The 22,704-nt window shown below is 35.5% G+C and overlaps 1 protein-coding gene across 2 annotated transcripts in view; it reads left to right on the top strand.

The window, feature by feature from the left end:
• PRTG (protogenin) overlaps nt 1-22,704 on the top strand; it is a 123,700-nt gene that overhangs the window by 49,487 nt on the left and 51,509 nt on the right. The window contains exons 3-11 of one of the 2 annotated variants that reach the window (XM_058541638.1): nt 4,288-4,432; nt 5,392-5,525; nt 7,057-7,188; nt 7,447-7,605; nt 8,216-8,375; nt 9,186-9,433; nt 11,512-11,676; nt 15,495-15,800; nt 16,556-16,744. In XM_058541638.1, coding sequence (XP_058397621.1) covers nt 4,288-4,432; nt 5,392-5,525; nt 7,057-7,188; nt 7,447-7,605; nt 8,216-8,375; nt 9,186-9,433; nt 11,512-11,676; nt 15,495-15,800; nt 16,556-16,744 — 1,638 coding nt within the window. Of the gene's footprint in view, nt 1-4,287; nt 4,433-5,391; nt 5,526-7,050; nt 7,189-7,446; nt 7,606-8,215; nt 8,376-9,185; nt 9,434-11,511; nt 11,677-15,494; nt 15,801-16,555; nt 16,745-22,704 lie in introns of both variants that reach the window. The other variant, XM_058541637.1, reaches the window with a different exon arrangement.

The raw sequence follows: 22,704 nt of genomic DNA, 5'->3' as shown, positions 1-22,704 counted from the left end.
TGGTTGGAGGGAAATTACTCAAGACAACAGAGTATTTTTATTCTCAATAATCACATATATAAAAAGTCTTATATAAAGAGCCCTCACTATATTGGCTTCTTTAATCTTTATAAAAATTCTTTGATAGAAGAGGGACAGATTTTTGTCTGTAAAGATAATGTCATTACAATATTGGGCATCATTTAGAATTATAGCAAACAAAAAATTAATAAGCGTTAATTTCTTCTCATCCCAAGCCTTGGTATTTGTACCTGGGAAACTCCCTACATTTCTGGTTACTGTGTTTAAAGACCTAATAGAATTGGAGAAAATCCAAAAAATTTCAGTTCAATTCAAGTATTGTTTTAGTGCCAAGTCTGTGCCATTCACTGTCTTAAGGGATCCTGCAAAGAATATGATCCACTAGTGGTCCTCAAGGAGCTCATAGTGTAAAGGGGAGAAAAATTGTGAATAAGGAGAATACTGTGGGATACAAGTAACAATAAAGGTCTGCAGTGTACAGAAGTTGCAGAGAAAAGGGTCAGGAAAAAAATTCTCAAAGGATAGGACAAGAGAATTAGGCTCTGAACGAGGATAGTATGTCATCAGGTGGACAAAGGGACCTAGGATATTTGAGAGAGAAGGAAATGCTCATATAATGCTCAAGAAGTGTGAAATATCATGGTGTATTCATTATAATAATATATACTAGTTAATAATATACTGTTTATAATTCACTGAATTATAAATAGTTCAGTGTTCATGAAACGTAGTTGTAAGTGGTTGAAAATGAGGTGACAGAGTTTTGCAGGGACTAGTTAATTCATCAGCAACACAAATCAAATTCGTATTTTTTGACTGTCACTCTGGAGGGAACTCTGCTGGCAGGAGAGACATTACCTAAGAGGTTCCTGAGGACTTCCAGGCAGGAGATGATAGGGGCCTGCATCGAAGAGAGGACTGTTAGGGATGGAGAGAAGTCAGATGTAAGAGAGATATAAGAGAGAAGACATATTGAATGGGGTGCTTGATTCATTGTGGGGTAAGGTAAGAAATTGTTCAAATATGTAGGGCTGGAAGAACTACTGCTTTATGAAGAAAAGTTAAACTATTAGGTATTTCAGTCTGTAGAGAGGTAAAGGCTGGGGAAGAGTAAGACAAAATTCTCACTTTGAAGTCTGTAAATTGAATAGAGACTGGATTATCAATGACAGCCAGAACTCGAAGTCACCCCTTTACGCACAGAGAAGGTAAATACGGGATCAATAAGAGAAATCAATACTTCATAAAGCAGGCATTAAACTTATGGAAACTTAGGTCCTATTTCCCCCAAGTATGAATGTATTCAACGTAAGTTTAGTTAATTATGGAAAGATAAGCTTACATTGTTATTAAGAAATCAGGCTGTTCTGAATGTGAACCTGATATTTTGAAGGTATTTTGAAGACTCTTCAGTAGTTGGGCCATAGGTTTGATTCAGAATTAAAATATTTGTAAATAGATTAACATCTCAGAAAGTGGTTACAGAAGCAATTAAAAAGAAAAACTGTATTGATTTTTAGAGTTTGATGTTCTTGAATAGTGGTTCTCAAACATTTTAGTCTCACTCTTTATACTCTTAAAACTTACTGAGGACCCCAAAGAGCTTTTATTTATGTAGGTTATATCTATTGATACTTCTTATTATAAACTAAAACAGAATTTTTTTTAATTGATGTTTTAATAGTTTTTAACATTGTGAAATTTTGGGTTGTACATTTTTGTTTGTCCATCACCATATATATGTCTCCCTTCACCCCTTGTGCCCACTCCCCACCCCCATTGCCCCTGGTAACCACAATACTGTTTTCTCTGTCCATGTGTTGGTTTATATTCCACATATGAGTGAGATCATACAGTGTTTGTCTTTCTCTTTCTGGCTTGCTTAACATAATACCCTGCAGGCCCATCCATGTTGTTGCAAATGGGACAATTTTGTCTTTTTTTATAGTATTCCATTGTATATATATACCACATTTTCTTGATCCAGTCGTCAGTCGAGGGACATTTAGGTTGCTTCCACTTCTTGGCTGTAGTGAATAATGCTGCAATGAACATAGGGGTGCATAAGCCTCTTTGGGTTGTTGATTTCAGGTTCGTTGGATAGATTCCCAGTAGTGGGATGGCTGGATCATAGGGCATCTCTATTTTTAATTCTTTGAGGAATCTCCATACCGTTTTCCATAGAGGCTGCACCAGTTTGCATTCCCACCAGCTGTGTATGAGAGTTCCTGTTTCTCCACATCCTCTTCAACATTTGTTGTTTTTTGTCTTGGTGATTATAGCCATTCTAATGGGCGTGAGGTGATATCTTAGTGTTGTTTTGATTTGCATTTCCCTGATGATTAATGATAAAACTGAGAAATTTTAAAAATATTCATTAATTAATTAAAAAATAAAAATCTTGATCCATTACGTATTAACATAACATTTAATGAAACGTAACTATTTTTCAAAGCAAAAAAAATTTAGTGAGAGGAGTAGCATTGTTTTACATTTGTGCAAATCTCATTAATTAGGTTAATAGAACACAGCTGGATCCCCACACACATCTGCTTCTGCCTTGAGTCTGTTGCAATATCACCCTTCATGTAGCTTCTGGGAAACACTGTACACGCAAGAGAAATGAGAGTGAAAAAGGCAAATGATGGTGATTATGAAAATGGTTTTGACCTTGTGGATCCACTGACAACAGAAGTTTGAGAACCACTTTTCTTGAGGAAGTAGAAATTTTTTGTTACATACACAAATAAAGTGTTACTTTACTCCCACTTCATCCTTTTTGGAAGTAGGTGCTCCTAAGAATATTTTCACCATTATTCACTGGCTTTGTCCTGTGCCACTAAAGGCCTGTGATCCATTTACAGATTAATGAAGTCAAGTCCAAGGCAGAATTTGTTCCTCTGTGGCCTTTTACCCTTCCCAGTCTAATGAAGCATAAGTCATCTCGACCTTATTCCCTCTATTGTTCTTCATAACTTCTCACTTCTCACTTGATAAACTATAAAGGCATATATATTTTTTGAACTGGAGTCTGAGGCAGGGGAGTAAGACCATCATTGGGGCCCTTTCTTTATATCTTGGAAGACAGCAGAGGGACGGAAAACCACACTATAAACCAGAGTCTGGACTCCATCAAAAGGTAAAACCATGGACACTGATGACCAATTCCTGGAGGCCTGCCTAGAACGGTAAAGAAGGATTATCTCTAGAAAATATCAACACTTCAAGATTTATCTCTGCTTTGGAAATATATCAGTCCAAAAATAGTCTCTTGAGTCTCTCTACCTTTTCTTCATCAGACACACCATTTGTCTTTTCTCTCTCCTTTTTTATTCTTCTCCGTCACTACCAACCTCATTTGATTCCAAACACGGAATGACATATCTGTGTCTGGTAAGAACCAAGTCTTTGTTTTCATTAAGATATCTGTAGAATGTCACCATTCTCACTGCCACTACCCAGTTCTGTCATTGCTGGATATTCCAGGCTTAAACAGCCTGTTGGTCTTGTGACTTGAGGCTCTTCTTTTTTCAATCCATCCTGTGTAATGGTGCCTGGTTAATTTTTCCTAGACAGTGCTGTTATCATGACACTCTTGCTCAAAAATTTTCAGTGATGTCTTAATTTGTACCACGGTACAAATCTGCTTTATCTCTACCTTCCTTCACTTTTCCATGAACCCTTCATCTGAAATGTTCTACAGTAGTTAGTCCCGGCTGTTTCCTTACAATCCTGTGAACACAGGCTGCACATTTCTTACTTCTGTGCTTGCCTTCATGTTATTCCTTTCACCTGGAGTGTCCTGTTTTTCCCCTTTCTTCTAACCCAGTGGATTTTTCAAAACCAATCCCTATAAATGGTTTTTACCTGTCTAATCTATCTTTACTGATTCCCCTCTCCTCTGAAATACAGTCGTGTTTGAAGTTTTTACCACACAGTTTGGTATATAATTACATACCATTATTAATTGTTTCTTTTTATTTTGGCTATGTTAAATTTTTTTCTCCAAATAGGTCATAAGTTTCTTGAGAACTTGTTTAGAATTTCATCCTGGGAAAGGCCAGACTCCTTGAGCTGGGCAACTGGCCGGTGGTTTTTCCAAAATTATTCCCTAAATTATCTTTGTGCTAGTTAAGTTATATTGGTCTTACGTCTGGGCAGGAGTTCAAGTCTGACAAATAATACCTAGCGTAATGTTATTTCCAAGGGTAGTTCAATATAATAGTGCATGTACTTATTCCGAATTTGTCAAACTTTATCTTATAGCTATTTCTGCATTTGAAGTTCAGCCAATTTCTACTGAGGTCCAAGAAGGTGGAGTTGCTAGATTTGCATGCAAGATTTCATCAAACCCTCCTGCAATCATAACATGGGAATTGAATCGGACAACTCTACCTGTAACTATGGACAGGTAAATGCAGCTTTTGTCTTTGTAGATGATGCAGGAGTAACTAAGACTTCATTATGAGACTCTATAGGGGGAAAGACTATTATGGAGCTCATTTTCGTTTATGGTAGCAATAGTCAACTTCTTAAAGACATTTCAAACTTAGGCAAAGATCATTAGTGTCTGGCATATGGGGCATAATTCCTGGTTTTTTAGTTCAGATCAGAATTCAAGTAGCCTATCTTACTGCTTTGTTTCTTTCCTCAAACATCTTTGCCAACCATGGGACCACCTGAGCACCTGGATTGCAGCCCAACGATTTAGGAAACCAAATTACACCTTCACTGCTGGCAATAGCAGTGATGGTATAAGGGTTTCCCATGAATGCCCTGGTAGCTGACCACTTCTCTGTCTACCTTCCATTTCCTGATCTGCTCTCCACTATACGCGCACACATGTACATACAGGTAGTATTCTGAAGGTGTTGAGATTTAAGGATCAAGAACTTGGTAGCAACTGCAAAAAGTTTGATTCCTGTCTTAACAAGTAGCAAAAATCATTTGCTAAAGGACGCCGAGATGGAAGAAGTTATTTAAGGAAGTGCTTTTTTAAAAAAAAAACCTACATTCTGGTGTATCTTGGAGAATACATTGATATTAATAGGCAAGAAATCAGGAATTTGAAAAAATTATACCAAGATCTAGACCACCAGTCAGCTAAATCTAATGTACAATATCAAATGAGACTCTGTAAAATTAGACTGATAGATTTCACAAAGCACATACTGTGTAATTATTTATGTTTTAGAGAGCTATAGTTACCCAAATGGAAACAGTTGAACCAATCTAGTATTTTAAAAGGTCGTTAAAGTATTGCATCTGGCACTTTTAAAAGGCTGAGTGTATTAAATCTTATAGAATATATGTTAAAATAAAATATAAAATCTACTACAAAGAGTTTAATTGTCTTTCTTCTTGTAACAGAGTAACTGCCCTACCAACAGGAGTCTTACAGATCTATGATGTCGGCCACAGGGATGCTGGAAATTACCGTTGTGTTGCTGCTACTGTGGCCCACAGGCGTAAAAGTGTGGAGGCCTCTCTAACAGTGACTCCAGGTGCCACACTGAAGTTGTTTTTTCTGTTTTTATTGGCCCAGCTATTAATTTTTCTTCTCTGTCTATAGTAGTGTGCCATAAAGTAGTACTTTAATTTCATTTAAATTATTGTAATCTATTTGGAAAATGGTCATTTTCATGTATTAACTCTTCTCTCTTGGGCTAACTTGTTTTATTTTATATCAACATCTTTAAGAAAGATTGAATATTTGTTTTGTAAATATGTCACTTTTGTTTTTAAAATATAGAAGAGAGAATAACAATCATCCATTTCCATCAGAATTGTCCCTTGTCAGTAAAGATATATTTGTTTCCAGTTTGGTGTTTTTTTGTTTGTTGTTTTAAGAAAAATCATAATTTGCATTTGTAAAAATGATGCATGCTTATTGTAAAGAGTAATGTCTATAAAAGTAAAGACTATAAAATTTTTTACATTAAACAATGTAAAAAAGAGCAAAGATATAAGTTTAAAAATATCCCCAATTTCAGTACCCAGAAATTATCATTGTTAACAATAAGTGAACATAATTTTATATATTTTGTCATGCCGTACATGAATATACTTAGAAGGGAAACTAGAGAGATGAATATGAAGAAAGAAATACATATTTTATTAAAATGGAATTATACATAGATGCTAGGTTTTATTTTAAAATAATTAATTTAAATTTACGTGAATATAGTGGGGGAAAACCTGCACTAAAGACATTGTTGAACTTCATGTGTGTACTCTTCACAAGAGATATTACTTCCTAAAAGATCCTTTAAGGTTAAAAAAGTTTTTTTTGGAAAACATTAAGAGGCTGAAATTATGTTTTTAATGCTATGTTTTAATTTTAGATAGTATGTTAACTACCTGGTAGGAAGATAAAGACAAAAGCACTCTCACACTTTGTCCCTTCTCCCCACTGTCATGTAAATTCCTAACAAGATTAGTGAAAGTATTAAATGCATGTTTGAACCTCAATTAAAAGTGATTGATAATGGAAATAGCCTAAATGTCTATCAACTAAATGGATAAATAAAATGTGTTCTGTCCATGTAATTAAATATTATTCTATTATTATTATTCAATAAAAACAAATGACGTACTGATACGTGCTACAACATGGATGATCCTTGAAAACATTATGCTAAATGAAAAGAAGCTGGTCCCAAAAACCCATATAATGGATGGTTCCTTTTTTATGAAATATCTAGAATAGGCAAATCCAGAGAGACAGAAAGTACATTAGTGGTTGCTAGGCTGTGGGAAGAGGAGACTGGGGAATGACTGCTAATGGATATGGAGTTTCTTTTTGGGATGATGAAAATGTTCTTGAATGATTGTGGTAATAGTTGCACAACTCTGAAAATACTAAAAATCGTATTATACACTTAATGTGGATGAGTTGTATGTTATGTGAGTTGTATCTCAATAAGGTTGTTTTTTAAAAAAGTGAATAACAATAGATATTTTAGCTCATTTTACTTATTATATCTTATTTATAATTTATTTTTATATTCTGCCTTTCCTTCCCCAAAGCTACAGAGTCTAAATCCTTTCACACACCAACCATTATAGCAGGTCCACAGAACATAACGACGTCTCTTCATCAGACTGTTGTCTTGGAATGTGTGGCCGCAGGAAATCCCAAACCAATCATTTCTTGGAGCCGTCTTGGTAAGTCTTCCCAGGAAAAAAAAAGTCTTTTCTTTAAATTTTGTTCATTCAAATGAAACTCCTAAAATGTTTATTTTATATACAAAACACATGTTTGGCATTTAAGTGGCTTTTAACTTTTTGGCATTTCAATGTGTAGAGAAAAGGTTTTGGTATAGAGAATTTTATGCTTTTATGATATAATTGGATAGTGAATTTTTGACATAATTTTAGATCATATGTTATGTTGTTTTAACTGAAGTATTCTCTTTGAAATAGATCACAAGTCCATTGATGTCTTTAATACTCGGGTACTTGGAAATGGTAATCTCATGATATCTGATGTCAGGCTGCAACATGCTGGAGTATATGTTTGTCGGGCCACTACGCCAGGCACACGCAACTTTACCATTGCTATGGCAACTTTAACTGTATTAGGTATGTTTTCTTGCATTCTGCAATCAGGAGAATCTTGCATTTTTAACATTTGCTCTTTTATCTCATTCATAGCTTACCTCCATCTTTCTTGAATTTTGTAGCTTTGATATGAAGCATCGCAACCCAAGGATGAATTTTAGGAGAAAATTAAAGCCCTATATTAAAATATAACTGTCATTCTGAAGTTATCGTCCTGTTTGCCTGCATACCATTATGTTCCTTTGTTTAAGCTTCTCTTTTATCTCCTTCTCACCCACCCACAAATCCATATATGCATGCACCAATCTAAAATTTTCATTTGTTGATTGTCTGTATGCATTCACAAGTGGCTGTGTATTGGGCTTAATTAAGTAGGATTATGGTACCCATATTTTTAGTGTGTGTATATACGTGGTCTCAATACTGAAAGCCTGGGGAAAGTAGACATCTGACTGAGAAAGGCAGAGAGAAGGCATCTAGATAGATATATGTAGAGTGTAGACAGGAGGCTCAGAATGTCAAATATTTTCAGGGATGGGACTTGTGTCCTTTACTGTACTTTTCCTTGACTCTTTGTATCATTCCTGTTGGGACTACAGAAATATTTATTTTCTTTTTTCTTTAAAAATAGCTCCTCCTTCATTTGTTGAATGGCCAGAAAGTTTAACAAGGCCTCGAGCTGGCACTGCTCGATTTGTATGTCAGGCAGAAGGAATCCCCTCACCCAAAATGTCATGGTTGAAAAATGGAAGGAAGATACATTCAAATGGTAGAATTAAAATGTACAACAGGTAGGCTATGTTACTTTGCTGCTATTTTAGATAAGATATAATGGCTTTAGTAATTTTTATGTGAAATGTTTATAATTATAACATCAAATACCTAAATTATCTTGGTATTTTAAACTAAAGTAAATAAGAAATTAAGATTATAACATCAGCATGCCTTAGATTGTTTTGTATTTTATACGTGGGTCATGGAAGTGGTAGATTATAATAAAATGAATGATAGACAGTTCCCCAGACCTGGGTTCTAGTGCTGGTAAGCCACTAGCTCAGTTACTAGCAAGCATGTTAACCTGTTGGGGTCTCAGTTTCTTCTTCCATAAAGTGAAGAAATTAGAAGGAAATAATTGAATCTCTAAGAATCCCTCCTCAGTTCAAACTTAATGATTTTAAGAATTCATTTTTGTTAGTATAAATATGAATCTTCTTATAACATTCTCATATGTTGAACAAAACTTTAAAAATTTTTGTTGACCTGAATTTTATGTAACGTTGCAATGTTATGTAAATTAGATGCTGTTACAGAGTAATATGCTTTCTGAATAAAAGTCAATTTTTTAAAAAGAGATTAAGCTATCACCTAAAGCAAACAAGATTTGGATATCAAAAGTACTCGCTTATGCAGACTCAGAAAATAAGAGTAATTTTAAGCAGGTCATACAGACTTTTCAGTAGAGCTAATTAGACAGTTTTTTGTTCTTAGTCATTTAAAATGACTTTTGTCATTTAAAATGAGAGTGCACTTAGCAATGGTTTAACTTTATTTTTACATCATTCTTAGAATTTTGCACAGAAATAATTTTGTTCTTTCCTCAGTAAATTGGTAATTAACCAGATTATTCCTGAAGATGATGCTATCTACCAGTGCATGGCTGAGAACAGCCAAGGATCTATTTTATCTAGAGCCAGACTGACTGTAGTAATGTCAGAAGACAGACCCAGTGCTCCCTATAATGTGCATGCTGAAACCATGTCAAGTTCAGCCATCCTTTTAGCCTGGGAGAGGCCACTTTATAATTCAGACAAAGTCATCGCTTATTCTGTGCACTACATGAAAGCAGAAGGTAAGCAATTTGAGGAGTGTTTATTTTTAAGTGCTAGTTACTATCAAGGATTTGTTTCCAGTATGAATGACGTCTTATATAATCCACAAAATATTTTTGAAGTTCTATGGCATTTATCTCTTTTAATAAAATGATTAATCTCCTGTGTATCAATTTTTGCTAAATTTTTTATTATTGTATACTTTGTGTATATAAGTATAGTTTAAAATTTTTCTGTTTAGAAGTAAGTATCATCTCTGCCTGCTAAAAGTTACAGAGTGGTGTACTTAGGAATTTTATCCCAGCCAAGATATAAATTCCTTAACTAAGACTTAATATACCAATTTAAGTATGCAGTTACATAGGAGCAATGGTGTAACTGATATGGTGAACTGTAGTCACTATAGCATATTGTTTTTAAGGGGGAAAGTAAACATTATCAAATTCCCCATAATTTATTCTATATATTTTGAATGTTTTCTGAAATCATATAGAACTCTCTTAAAATTGAACAGGACACTCTTTATTGATATCTCATTTATTATATAAAAGTAGAAATCAAATCTGTCTTAAAATTTTTATTCGGGACTATTAGTTCCATTTTTGGAATCTTTTTTATCCTCATATTTTCTTTTGGGAAAAAAAATAGAGGAAAAGGAAAACTACTTATAAATTCTAGCGATTTCTCTATTGATTTCTCATAGAAACCGTAGTAGAAGTTCACAGATTTTAGTTATATACTCAAACAGCCTAGCTTTTATGCAATAGACATTAAAAAAAGTTCAAACACCCAAAGAATGGTGATATAATAAAATTGTCTGTAGAAACAGGTGGTTTGTTGTTGTTTGTTTTTTGTACTTTGAAGTAGTATTTTGGAAAGGAATATTTTGAATTTAAATCAGGGGTCATGGTAGCAAGAAGAATCAAAGTCTGATAACTGAGCATGTTGGAGTATGTTAATTCCCTTTTTAGTGATTTAGGAAGGTAAAAGGAATGCTGGTTTTGGTGGAGACCACTCTTGTTCGCTATTATGGTTGTTTCATTAGAGCCTCCACATGCGGCTCAGTGGTCTATTCATGGACAGAACAAGGCTTTTTAATTTGAACTCAAGGACCTTGTTTGGTAGGTCAGAAATCGTACTATGCAGTTCCTAATTAACGAGCCATTAGCCAGTCTGTTGTGAAATGCCTGTAATCTTGTCTAATTAAAATGCTATCAAGTTAATTCAGAAATGTGGGAAAACTTAATAGTGGAATTTGCCTTCTGTTTTGTTGATAAATCCAGTGTGGGGAGAAGGGGCTCTCTCAGCGAGTTTTGATTAAGTCGACAAGCGTTTACTGTGAGTTGTTCGCAAAGCACAGTAGCTGCCCGTGCTGTTGTTCCCCTTTACAGGTTTGCTCTGTAGGAATCAACTCCCACAAAGACAAATCCTCTTCTATACCTTGCCATGCATATTTTATTAAGAATTCCTGAGAATTTTTTTTCCTCTTTGGGGAAAAAAAAAAAAAAGAAAGCTCATTGCGGAACAAAGCATTTCGAAGTGCATTCTGTGCCTCCCAGTTCTTTTGCTTTCAATATAAATAAAAGAACAACTTGTGTCAGTCAAATTTAATAGAATCTCTAGGGGCAAAATGAGATCTTTTGCAGGACAACTTTTGGTTTGGTTTGTTTTTATAAGGAGTAAAGCCATTGCATTCCCTACTGTCTCTCCATTTATATTTAAAAGAAAAAAGAAGCCATGAGTTGAAGCAAGTAAAATTTACACTGGTGTGAACTAGTGTTTTGTAGTAGTTAAGCTCTGTTGTGTTACTGTTGTATATTGTCTCTGCTGTGGGTTTTGACTAGATGTTAAATGAAGTTTAGAGAAGATTAATTATTTTCAGTTTGATTTATTCGGGAAAAGTACAAACTAGCAATTTGTAGCAAGACATGGTTACTTTTAGGAAATAAAGACCTTCCTATTCACATTTTTTAAAGGGTCACCAAAGATAGTGGATAGAGATTAGACTCGAGGACCAGTGTTTCACAGTGAAGAAAAATGGTCTTGTTAATTTTGTTTTGAATATTCATAATTTTTAAACACTGATTCTTTTATGTAGGTTTAAATAATGAAGAGTATCAGGTAGTCATCGGAAATGACACAACTCATTATATTATTGATGACTTAGAACCCGCCAGCAATTATACTTTCTACATTGTGGCATATATGCCAATGGGAGCCAGCCAGATGTCCGACCATGTGACACAGAACACTTTAGAGGATGGTAAGAAAACATGATTCTAGGTCATTTAAGTATGAACAGTCATATGTTTAATCAATTCACTGAATAAATGTGTTTTAAATTAGAGAAAATATCCCCTTTTTGGTTATAAAAGCATGTGTGTTAAACAGCAGGCTGATTTGCTGTTTCAAATCTAACTCACTTTTTGACAGTAACAAGGTAAGGATAAAAAGCACTTTTATTTATAATCTGTAGTATAAATTTTAATAATAAAATTCATGTGTTAATAATAAAATTCTTGTGTTTTCATTGTATTTATTCAGGTTTCCTAGTTTAAATTGTAAATACGTTGCAATTTTTTTTTTTTTACTGAATAGGACAAAATGTGAGATTCTTTAGGAATGAATAAATATGACAGTTATATGTTAAGTGTATATGGTGACTGTAGGTCAGAAAGATTGGACTTCTGAAACTGGGAGTTTATGAAATTTAGTACTTGTCAGTTAAAAAAAAATTTTTAGGTAATCAGATAGCACTTGGTTTATTTTTAGATACAATATGCTTATTCTACTTAAAGAGGAAAGTATTACTTGTTCAATTTGTTACCTGACCATGGGTTAGAAATTGAGGTGTAGTCTGTTTGAGGGCAGGCCTCCATATACTCTTATGATGGTGGGAAGTCCCATCCATTAAGATAGTCCTGGAGAACTGATCTCCTCCTCTGACTCTTCATCTCTCTCTCTCTCTCTGGGGCTCTAGAAGGCCTATTTGTCACCCTGCAGAGTGAAAAGGGAATTATTTAACGTGTGCTTAGTTATACTATTCTACCTTTATAGATATTTTCTCATCCTCAAGAAATGGTCCACCGTTAGTTTTAAAAATGTTTTTATATTGATGATTCCCAAATCTCTTTCTTTATTCATTTGGTCCCAGATCTCTTACTTGTATCTCTATAATGCCACTTATTTAGATGTTTATAAGAGTTTGACTAAATGAAAAAATTATCACTTGTCTGGATGCTGAATTCTAAATTTCAGTTTTCATTTAAGAGTGTGTTCCATTTCATTTTATTTTTATTTATTTATTTTTTTAATTAATAGGCTTTATTTATTTATTTATTTTGTGTGTGTGTGAGGAAGGTTAGCCCTGAGCTAACATCCATTGCCTATCCTCCTCTTTTTGCTGGGGAAGATTGGCCCTGGGCTAACATCCATGCCCATCTTCCTCTACTTTATATGGGACGCTGCCACAGCATGGCTTGATGAGCAGTGAGTAGGTCCGTGCCTGGGATCTGAACCTGCGAACCCCGGGCCACCGAAGTGGAGTGCTCGAATTTAACCGCTAGGCCACCAGGCCGCCCCGAGTGTGTTCCATTTTAGAGTAAGCCACAATACCTATGACCTCTCTAGTTATCTCATTACACTTGATAACCTCTGGCATGTATATCTAAGGTGAAACACAGGCTGGTTTTTTGGTTTGGGTTTTTTTTTGGTGTATAAGGTGTGATCCCCCCCATATCCTTGAAGAAAACAAACCTAATCATAGCAATCTACTTCTTAAAGCTTGCCAATTCCAGTTAAGTTATAATCTCAAAGTTTTGCTCCTTTAAACCTTTCCTTACTCTGCAACTTTTTTATTTAATGAAGTTTCATTTTGCTTTTTTGATAACATACAGACCTCTGACAATGCTTTTTAAATTTTTTTTTTAATTTTTATTTATTTATTTTTTTCCCCCAAAGCCCCAGTAGATAGTTGTATATCATAGTTGCACAGCCTTCTAGTTGCTGTATGTGGGACGCGGCCTCAGCATGGCCGGAGAAGCCGTGCATCGGTGCGAGCCCGGGGTCAGAACCCGGGCTGCCAGCAGCGGAGCGTGCGCACTTAACGGCTAAGCCACGGGGCCGGCCCAATGACAATGCATTTTAAATTTCTGCACCAGTCTCTCCCCATTTCCTAAGCCCGTACTTCTCTAACTGAGATGTATGGGTCTCCTAGGTGCACAGCAGTGCTCAGTAGATACAATGAGCACTTGTGGAGTGCTTACCCCTGCCTGTTCTAAACCTTCTCTCCCTTATCTCATTTAATCCCTGCATAACCCCACGATAGGGGAACTATTGTTATATAAGAGAGAGGAGAGATAGGGGGTAAGAATGTGGCCTCTGTATGGTCTGCTCCTTCACTTATAAGCTATGTGACCTTGGGCAAGTGATTTGACCTCTTTGTACCTCAGTTTCCTCAGCTATAAAGTAGCAATGATAATGGTACTTCCTTCATTGGGTTTTTGTGAGAATTAATGAGTTCATATATGTAAAGGACTCAGAAATGCTTCATAAATTGATTTTTCCTTTTCCATCTATTCTGTACTTCATTCAACAGACGTTTATCGCGTCCCTGCTGTGTGTTACTCAGCCTTTAGTGGTGAGCGCAAGAGGGGAATTGTGCCTGATCTTGTGGAGCTTACTTTCTAGTGGGAGAGGGGGCAGAGGAACAAGATGAACAGTCAGTTATATACTCTGTAGAAAGTGGTAAAGTGTTGAGGAGAAGGGGAAAAAAGCAGGGAAAGGGAGTATGCAATGTTGGGAGGGTTTGAGACTTGAGACAGAGTCAGCAAAGAAGGGCTCACTGAATAGGTGACGTCTGAATGAAGACCTGAAGTAATTGAAAGGGAGGGAGCTGGCCAGGCAGATGACTGGGCGAAGTGCATGCTAGGCAGAGGAAATGGAATTTGCTAAGGGCCTGAAGCGCAAGCCTGGCTGGAGAGGAGGGAGCAAGTGGAAAGCAGTAGGAGACGAGGAAGAGAATTAATGAGGAGCCGACCATGTAAGTAGATAAGGCTTTGTACAAAGCCACAATGAGGACTTGGGCTTTTCCTTTGAGTGAAGTGGGAGCTATTTTGAGTAGAAGAGTGACAAGATCTGACTTGCATTTTAACAGCTAACGTGTTGAAAATAGATGGTAGAGACAGGGGCAGAAGCAGGGAGATGTGTTAGGAGGCTATTGCAACAATACAGGCTAAAGGGCATGGTGGTAGGGACCAAGGGGTGGCAGTGGAAGTGCTAGAGCCACAGGATTGAATGTGGAGTGTGTGTGGAGGAGTCGGGGATGACACCAAGCCAAGGATGACACTTGAGCAGTTGGACATGTAATTGCCGTTAACTGAGATGGGAAAGACTGTAGAAGGAGCTATTATTATTGTCCTCATTTTGTATATGAAGGAGTTAATTTGGCCAAGATCACACAGTGGAGGAGGTGGTGGAACAAGCATGCAAGCACACAGAGGCTAACTCTAGAACCGGTCCTAACTCCTAATCCTAGGCTGCCTCCAAGGATGCTTGCCTCGTTTTCCTGGAGTACCAGTTGTATTCAGATTATTTAGAGGAAAAAAATTCTTTTCATATTAAACACCATGTGTCATAATTAGGAATACAAAATTCACACTAATTTTTAAGATACAACTCTTACACTTTAAAATATTATTTGCCAGGTTATAACCCTTATGTCCTAAACTTCCCCACTCTTGTATAATTCTCTCTTCCTTATTCCTAAGGCATTTTGGTGTGATTATCTGAGAAGTATTCTCATCTTTTGTATGAGTATTAAGTAATCTCATATTCATCCCAAATAACAACAAAACAATAATGATGAAAACCTTCTTTTCTATACTCAGTCCTCCATTATTATTTTTCCTTCTTTTTTCTGGTTTGTACTCGTTTGACTGAAAACCTCTGCTGGGGCCGAAAGTATCTCTTTTTTATTACGTTATGTGTTGCTATTAAGAGAATTCCATAAATACTCTGGTGTGCTGACTGACAATTTTGATTGTAAATATTTATAAGCAACCTGTTTTCTTATATGACCAGTTCCCCTGAGACCTCCTGAAATTAGTTTGACAAGTCGAAGTCCCACCGATATTCTCGTCTCCTGGCTGCCAATCCCAGCCAAATATCGGCGGGGCCAAGTGGTGCTGTATCGCCTGTCCTTCCGCCTAAGCACTGAGAATTCCATCCAAGTTCTGGAGCTCCCAGGGACCACGCATGAGTACCTTTTGGAGGGCCTGAAACCCGACAGTGTCTACCTGGTGCGGATTACTGCTGCCACCAGAGTGGGGCTGGGAGAGTCATCAGTGTGGACTTCACATAGGACACCCAAAGCTACAAGCATGAAAGGTGAATTTCTAAAGACTGTTGAGGAAGAATAACATTGTATTTTTACTTTCAAAGCAAATTTTTCATATCTATATTTTTAAATTTTGTTTTATGAATAAAAATCTCCCACAGATCATGGACTCAATGGAAAAAAATCTTAAACTTGTTATTGAGTTGTCCCTTTTTGCATAGGACTCATTATTGTGTAAAACTTTTGGTTACACTATTAGTTTGCTTAGCAAATCCTTCATGGACAGATCAGTCCAAATCAAACTGAATTACCAGAAGTTATGTACCAATAGAGACCTAATTAATATTATTGCCATATATGTTTTTAACTCATCAGTTTAAAAGAAAGACCATAAGACTAGGGAGTTCTACACCTTCATCTTTTACTAATGTGGAATGTAACATGACTGGTTTTGTTTTGTTGTTGTTAATTGATTAATAATAATACTTGTTCGTCTATCACAGAAGAATATTGGGTGGTCAAAATTAGAAAGTACTTATTGCCTCTGAAAAAAATTAAAATATACAAATATAGATATTATTTTGTTTTTATTCTAGGGTAAGGTATATCTTAGTCTTTTTTAGGTAGTATTTTATGTTTTTAATTCTGTGTCAAAGTTTAATATTACTGTGAAGTTTTGAAAATTAGGTTAAGGCATAATTGTTGGAATTGAACTTTTTTCAATCTGTTTGCTTAAGACTGAGAGATCTACCTATCCTGTGTTTTATGGATTTTTTATACATACATTTCTGGTGAATTTTTCTAGCCCCTAAGTCTCCAGGGTTACATCTGGAGCCTCTGAACTGTACCACCATTTCTGTGAAGTGGCAGCAGGATGCTGAGGACACAGCAACCATTCAAGGCTACAAGCTGTACTACAAAGAAGAAGGGCAGCCGGAGAACGGACCCATTTTCTTGGATACCAGTGACCTTCTCTATACTCTCAGTGGTTTAGGTGAGTGAGCCTGTGCTGTGCTTTTCCTTTTTTCTTTCCTCTCAGACCAACTGGGGAAAAAGTGATTGGATATAAGGCACAAGAACTGACTTGATAGTGAAAGGAAAAGAATTGACTTCACTGCGTCGCTGTGTATTTCCTATTGCTTCAGTCAGTGACTGGTCTTTGACTCACCATTGTGAGTAAACCGGCAAAATGTCAGGTAACCATGGTATCTTTCTATCTTTCCCCCACCTCTGAGCATCTGCTTTTCTTTCTAACGTTTACTTCTGGTAGAGTGAGATCCTGATCAATTATTGTGGATGTGTGGTGGATGTAGAATAGGAATGTAAAATAAGAAGATCACCAAATGGTCAGACAGTACGAAATAATAAAGTTTAACTTAGAAATTGTCTGAGAGGGCTATGTAGGTGTATTATTTTACATGTGTAAAATATATGTAAATTATGTACCAAATAATGCTCTTACATATGATCCATGTAACTGTAAATATAATCTGTAGCTTTAACCCAGAAACACTAGAGAAAAAGCACTTAACTTTGTGTTTGGGTTCATCGGAGTTCTGAAAGACACTGTTTTCTTCCCTATTCATGCTATTTTTGCAGAGTGAAAGAATTTCATGATGTAAACATGTTTAGTAGAAAGTAAATAAATTTATATCTACAATGAATACATGAGTATAAACAGATATATACTCAGTGTGTAAAATGCATACTTAACTATTTGTTGCTCATGAGTAGATTTTCACCCTTAAGTACAAAGCAGAAACTTCTTTGTTTGTTTGTTTGTTTGCAAGGAATTTTTTTTCCAAAGCAGAATCTTTAGTTGTGATTACCAAACAAATTCCTGAATTGTTATCTCACCTCCTGCACATATTGGACTTTTACAGAACACTCTGGCTTTCCCTGTCACAGACTGCCCTTTGGAATGCGAGAAGGGAAGGGGCACAGTGGTCCCACCATGGGCTGCTCCATTTACTTCCCTGGCCTCACGGTAGCGCAGGCTGTGAAGCGGCATTTGACTTGAGCCCCTGTGCAGTGAGAAGCAATGGTGGGAATCCGTTTGCAGACACAGACGCAGGGGACGCAGACACCCACCCTCTGGTTCTTTGCCATAGTTTTCCAGATGGCATTTTGTGTATAATCTTGTTGTGTCAGATTTTAATTTAATCTGCATCTGATTAAGTAAGTTTCACTATTGATCTCTGTCACACAGCTTTATAAATGACAAGGAGAAGTTACATATGTTTCAGGGTGACCTTCCTTAAACATTGATACTGAGATGACGTTAGCCCAGCCTACTACCACTAGTTCTAACCGTGGCTTCTCGGTGTGTTCTCCCTTTTCATATGCATATCATTTATTCAAGAAAATTTTACTCAGTATCAAGTAAGAAACAGGATTTGGGACAGTTGTTGATGAAAAACCGTACGTTAAACTCAGTAATTCCTATTTCTTCACTGTCAAGGAAATGTAAATATGTGTTGAAGATACCAAAAGATAGCTTCATAGAGCACTCTTCTTGAACATACAGGTAGCTTATTCTAAATAGACGAATAATTTATTAGAAAAAAACAAAATAACGCTCTGCTTGTGAAAGATTAAAGAAACATTTAATTAAAACTTTGGCAATTAAAAACAATTCTTTAAGATTTAAAAATTTTCTACAGATGCATGGATGTATAAAGAAGGTGATCCATTGATCTTTGTTGAAATTTTTTATAATCTCTGAATAATAGTTTTCAATAATATAAACCTTTCTTTCCTCCAGTGTTTTAAAAATAAATTGCCTGTGTTTTTATGTTGTAAAATCCTTTGTGTATGCTATTTGGGGTAATTCAGCTTAAAATCACTTTATAATGCATAAACTAGGCAATAATTTTGTTATAGTCAATATACCTTGTCTATTAAAATCGCTCCATGTTTCCTGACTGTGGAATTAGACTGAGTGGTCAGCCTAATTGCAGTGCAGGGTAACAGGGGACTCTGTCACAGCTGTAGGGCTTTCTTGTTAGACAGCAGGTTCTATACCCCTGGAGTTGCCGAGTCACAGCTAGACCAGCTGACTAGTGGGGATGCAGTTGTGTGGATTCAAGCATTGTACAGCTGTTGACTAGATCACCTTTGAGATGCCTTTTAATCTTGAGAGCCCTAGAGTCTAGTCTTCCTTTTCTAGAACTTCACTGTTGGAGCTTAGCCAAGCTTAAAGTAAGCGAATGGGTTTAACCTACTAAGCAGGGAAGTGTTAACAGCTTTCCTTTCCTTCTTACTTTTGGCTATTGAGAGGGCAGTATGTTCTGTTAACTGGACAACGGACCATCTGTGACCATTTTTAGGGAAAGCATCTGGTGGTAGCTGCCTGTTTAACAGAGAGTGATGTGTCTAGAGGGCAGTAGGTTAAGGGAACCCTATATGTGTCCTGGATGGTGAATACTTGCTTTCATTGAGCTTTTGTGCATTAAAGATACTCTAACTGGGACTAGATTTACCAAATGGGCTTGGAAATGAAATTTAAGTGCTTCTGTTTGCTGATTCAATGTCAATTTGAGTAGCAAACTGCTGTCTCAAAATTGCATTTTCATGCTAATCCTCTTTATGATGCCCCAATACATTTCCTTTTGTTTCCACTACTCGTAATTAAGTTTTCAGTTAACAGGTATGTTATGGGGACACATTCTCCTTGATAATACGTATAGTTCTTTGTTTTTGAAATAAATAAATGAATGAATTTATATATTTTAATTCAACAAGTATTTTTTATTATTTTTCTCAGTAAGGCATTGTAGTACTAGAGAAAAAGTTGTAACACATGTGACCTCTGCTTAAAACAAGAAGGATTAAACCTGAAGATACTAAATTGACTGCCTTGTCCAATTTTCTCCCAAATTTCTGATTAACTAAATTTAATTGTCCTTAGTAATGAAAGTTATTTTAGAAAATTTTACTCTAAACTCTCAAAGCTCAGTTCCCTGAAATGTAGAATGTTTGGTTTTTTGAAGTGGCTAAGAAGATTCTCATGTCTTTATTAGTATAATATAAATACTGGCAGAGCAGTGGAAGTATTTTGATGTTGCTAGTCCTAATAATTTTTAAATTATTTTAAATATACAGTTTAATAATTTTAAATATACAGTTTGATTTTAATTAGACATAGTTTACTTTGGGGGGTTGGCGAAAAAGCATTAGGCTTGTGATTGCATGTTATTTGTTCTAAATTGTATTTTGAGGTTTTCTTCAAGATTTTGCATCTTTGTAGTGATTATTTTCATTTAGATTTTTTTTTCTTGGCACTTCCAGTGTCTGGCTTAATTTAAATAGAATTTTAAGACATTTGTTACATTTAGCATACAAAAAACTGAAGCAAAATTAATAGCACACTTGTGTTCCCTGATAATAGACTGATTGAAATAACTTGTCCCTCCTTTTTTGTCTATTTCAGAAATTGGTTTCAAATTCTGAAGTTAGGGTTTCTAATTGCAAAAGAACTATTTTCATAAGCTGACTGCCAGAAACTGTCCTTAATTGTTCCATCTTTACATAATAGAGTGAAAGCTGGGGATTATTTAGATGGTGCTATTGTTAGTTTAGCATTTAGGACACTGATAGTAGATAATCTTTAGCTTCTGTTTTGCCAAAGAACTTGTGCTATTAAATTTCACAGCAAGCACGATTAGTGAGCATGAGATTTAGCACCAATTATAAAGGTCCAAAATATTTCAAATTGTTAGAAATGTTTGTGGATCACTTGCACACCTTCAAAACTCACAGATCTTTTTTTTTGAGAAATCCAAAGTTGGAACTCCCAGTTACTGCTAAGGAGTAGGAGTCGAAAGAAACAGTCCCGGGAAAATAATGGAATTTTAGAGTCTCTTAGCCAGTTTGTATGGAAGCATGGTAAAATTAACTCAGATTTCTGGGTACTATCTTTTACCGTAATAGAATAGGATTTGATTGTGTGGTTACATATCTCAAGAAAGAAAATCAAGAACTCCCACTGGTGAGCCAAATTGATGTAACTGGAGGGAGTTGTAATCTTTCCTTTAGTCAAGGCAGGACAAGATTTTGTGGCATAAAAGAGACTACTTTTGTTGGAGGAGGTTCATTGTGACCCTAACTATAATAGTGATTTTGTTTTGAAGAGAACTAGAATCACTCAATTTAGGAAATATGAAAGTCACGTTTTAAGGCAAGCCAAAATCTTTTCAGAGACTTTGTTCCCTCATCCCTCTCACACAAGGAAGCCTGAGATTACACTCAGAAAATCTTTGAAAATATCCTACAGGTGAAAATCATTATATTGTGGTTGTTTTGCAATATCCTGACTGCACCTTTAAGACAGAGTTAAAAGTAACTATATTTTATAATAAAATCTTCCAAAATGTGAATAGTTTTTCAAGTATACCTTTCCATACTGACTTTTAGCCTATACATTCGTCTCAGATAATCTGATGCCTTGATATCAATTACCAGCCCAAATATCATTATAGGTGCCAGGATTCTTCTATTCTAAAGTAACTTATGATCAACAACACAAACGTCATTAAGCATTCTGTCTAGATTAGCTTTGACTTTATAAAGCAGCACTGGTTTCTATGAAATCACTTTGCATTTATTTGTTAACAGACCATTGTTAGGATTGGTGTAAAAATTCCATTAACATTATTCCTGTCATTTACCACAGGCAAGATCTTTGGGGACATACCTCACGTTTTTTGCCCGTCTTCAGTTCTTCCTGTGCTTTACCACAGTTAATTTCCACTTTTAGTAGAAATAGTTCCTCTGAACAGTGTCTGATTGCACTCTTTTATTCTTTCCTTTCAAAGAATTACAAATTAAATTTACTTAACTGAAGTCAGTAGACTTCTTCAAAGAATGATTTTGGAAACCACTTACTATGTAGGCCATAAAACTGACTGACAGAGTGTGAGTACAAATTAAAACAAAGGGAACATTTAATAAGTATTGTATTTCACTTCGCTATTAAATGTCTTTTAACTTACCCTCTCTTATGTTGTTTTTAATCTATTATCAAGCCAAAACGTGTTGAAACTTCAACACAGACTTTAGGGAATACTCAACTATTTTTTCTTAATTTACCAAGAGAACAAAAATTTTTGAATTATTCATTCTCTGCAGTATCTGAAAATGCCAAATATGATTGATAGTCATCTCAAATTTAGAACCTTAATACTTGAAAAATTTAAAAACCAATGCCTCAAAAGAAATGGAGATGGAGCATCCACTTCTAAAAAAATTCTGTTACTAAAAAAATACTGTAACATTAAGACAATAAAAAAGAAAAGATTTTCATTTGCCAATTTGCAGCTATCTCTATTTAAAAACAAAATGTTTGCAGATGGATGAAACTGTAAGAACTATACAAAAGTTATAGTGCATCATCTGGTTATCTTTCCTTAAATTCTTTTTCTTGAATGAAAGGTTATCTACCATTCTAAAATATTTTTGGTATTCTCTGGATGAAATTAGAGATATATCTCCTTTCCATTTAGGAAGATCTTGCCTAGCTAAGTCTCAAACTCTTCTGGGAGTCCTCTTGCAACCCCAAATGGTGTCATTCATTCCCGTGGTACATCATTTACAATGCTCTATTATAGGAGGCACATGGCCCTGACAGGTAAAAGAAAAATATCAGTTAAATAAGTTTTACGTCTGCTGCCCGGGTTTAACTTCAGGCTGCACAACTTATTCACAAATTAAATCCTGGTTATTTGCCTAATCTTTTAGATAGGGATAGTAATAATAATAGCTATTTTAGAATGTTAGGAGGATTAAATGAAATAATGTACATAAAGGTTAGCACTGTAAAGGTTAGCACAGTGCCTGGAAAATTGCATTTAAGTCTTCAACAAAGGTTAGCTGTTGTAGTTGTTTTTAAAATTGTTCTTCTCCCAAGGTGGAGCCTGCAAATCTGTGTTTTAAAAAAATTTTTTCCATGTCATT

The sequence above is a fragment of the Diceros bicornis genome, chromosome 5 (genome assembly GCF_020826845.1).
Source record: "Diceros bicornis minor isolate mBicDic1 chromosome 5, mDicBic1.mat.cur, whole genome shotgun sequence".
NCBI classification, from domain to species: domain Eukaryota; kingdom Metazoa; phylum Chordata; class Mammalia; order Perissodactyla; family Rhinocerotidae; genus Diceros; species Diceros bicornis.
Note: the sequence above shows the minus strand (reverse complement) of the source record. Positions and strands in the feature narration are given on the sequence as shown.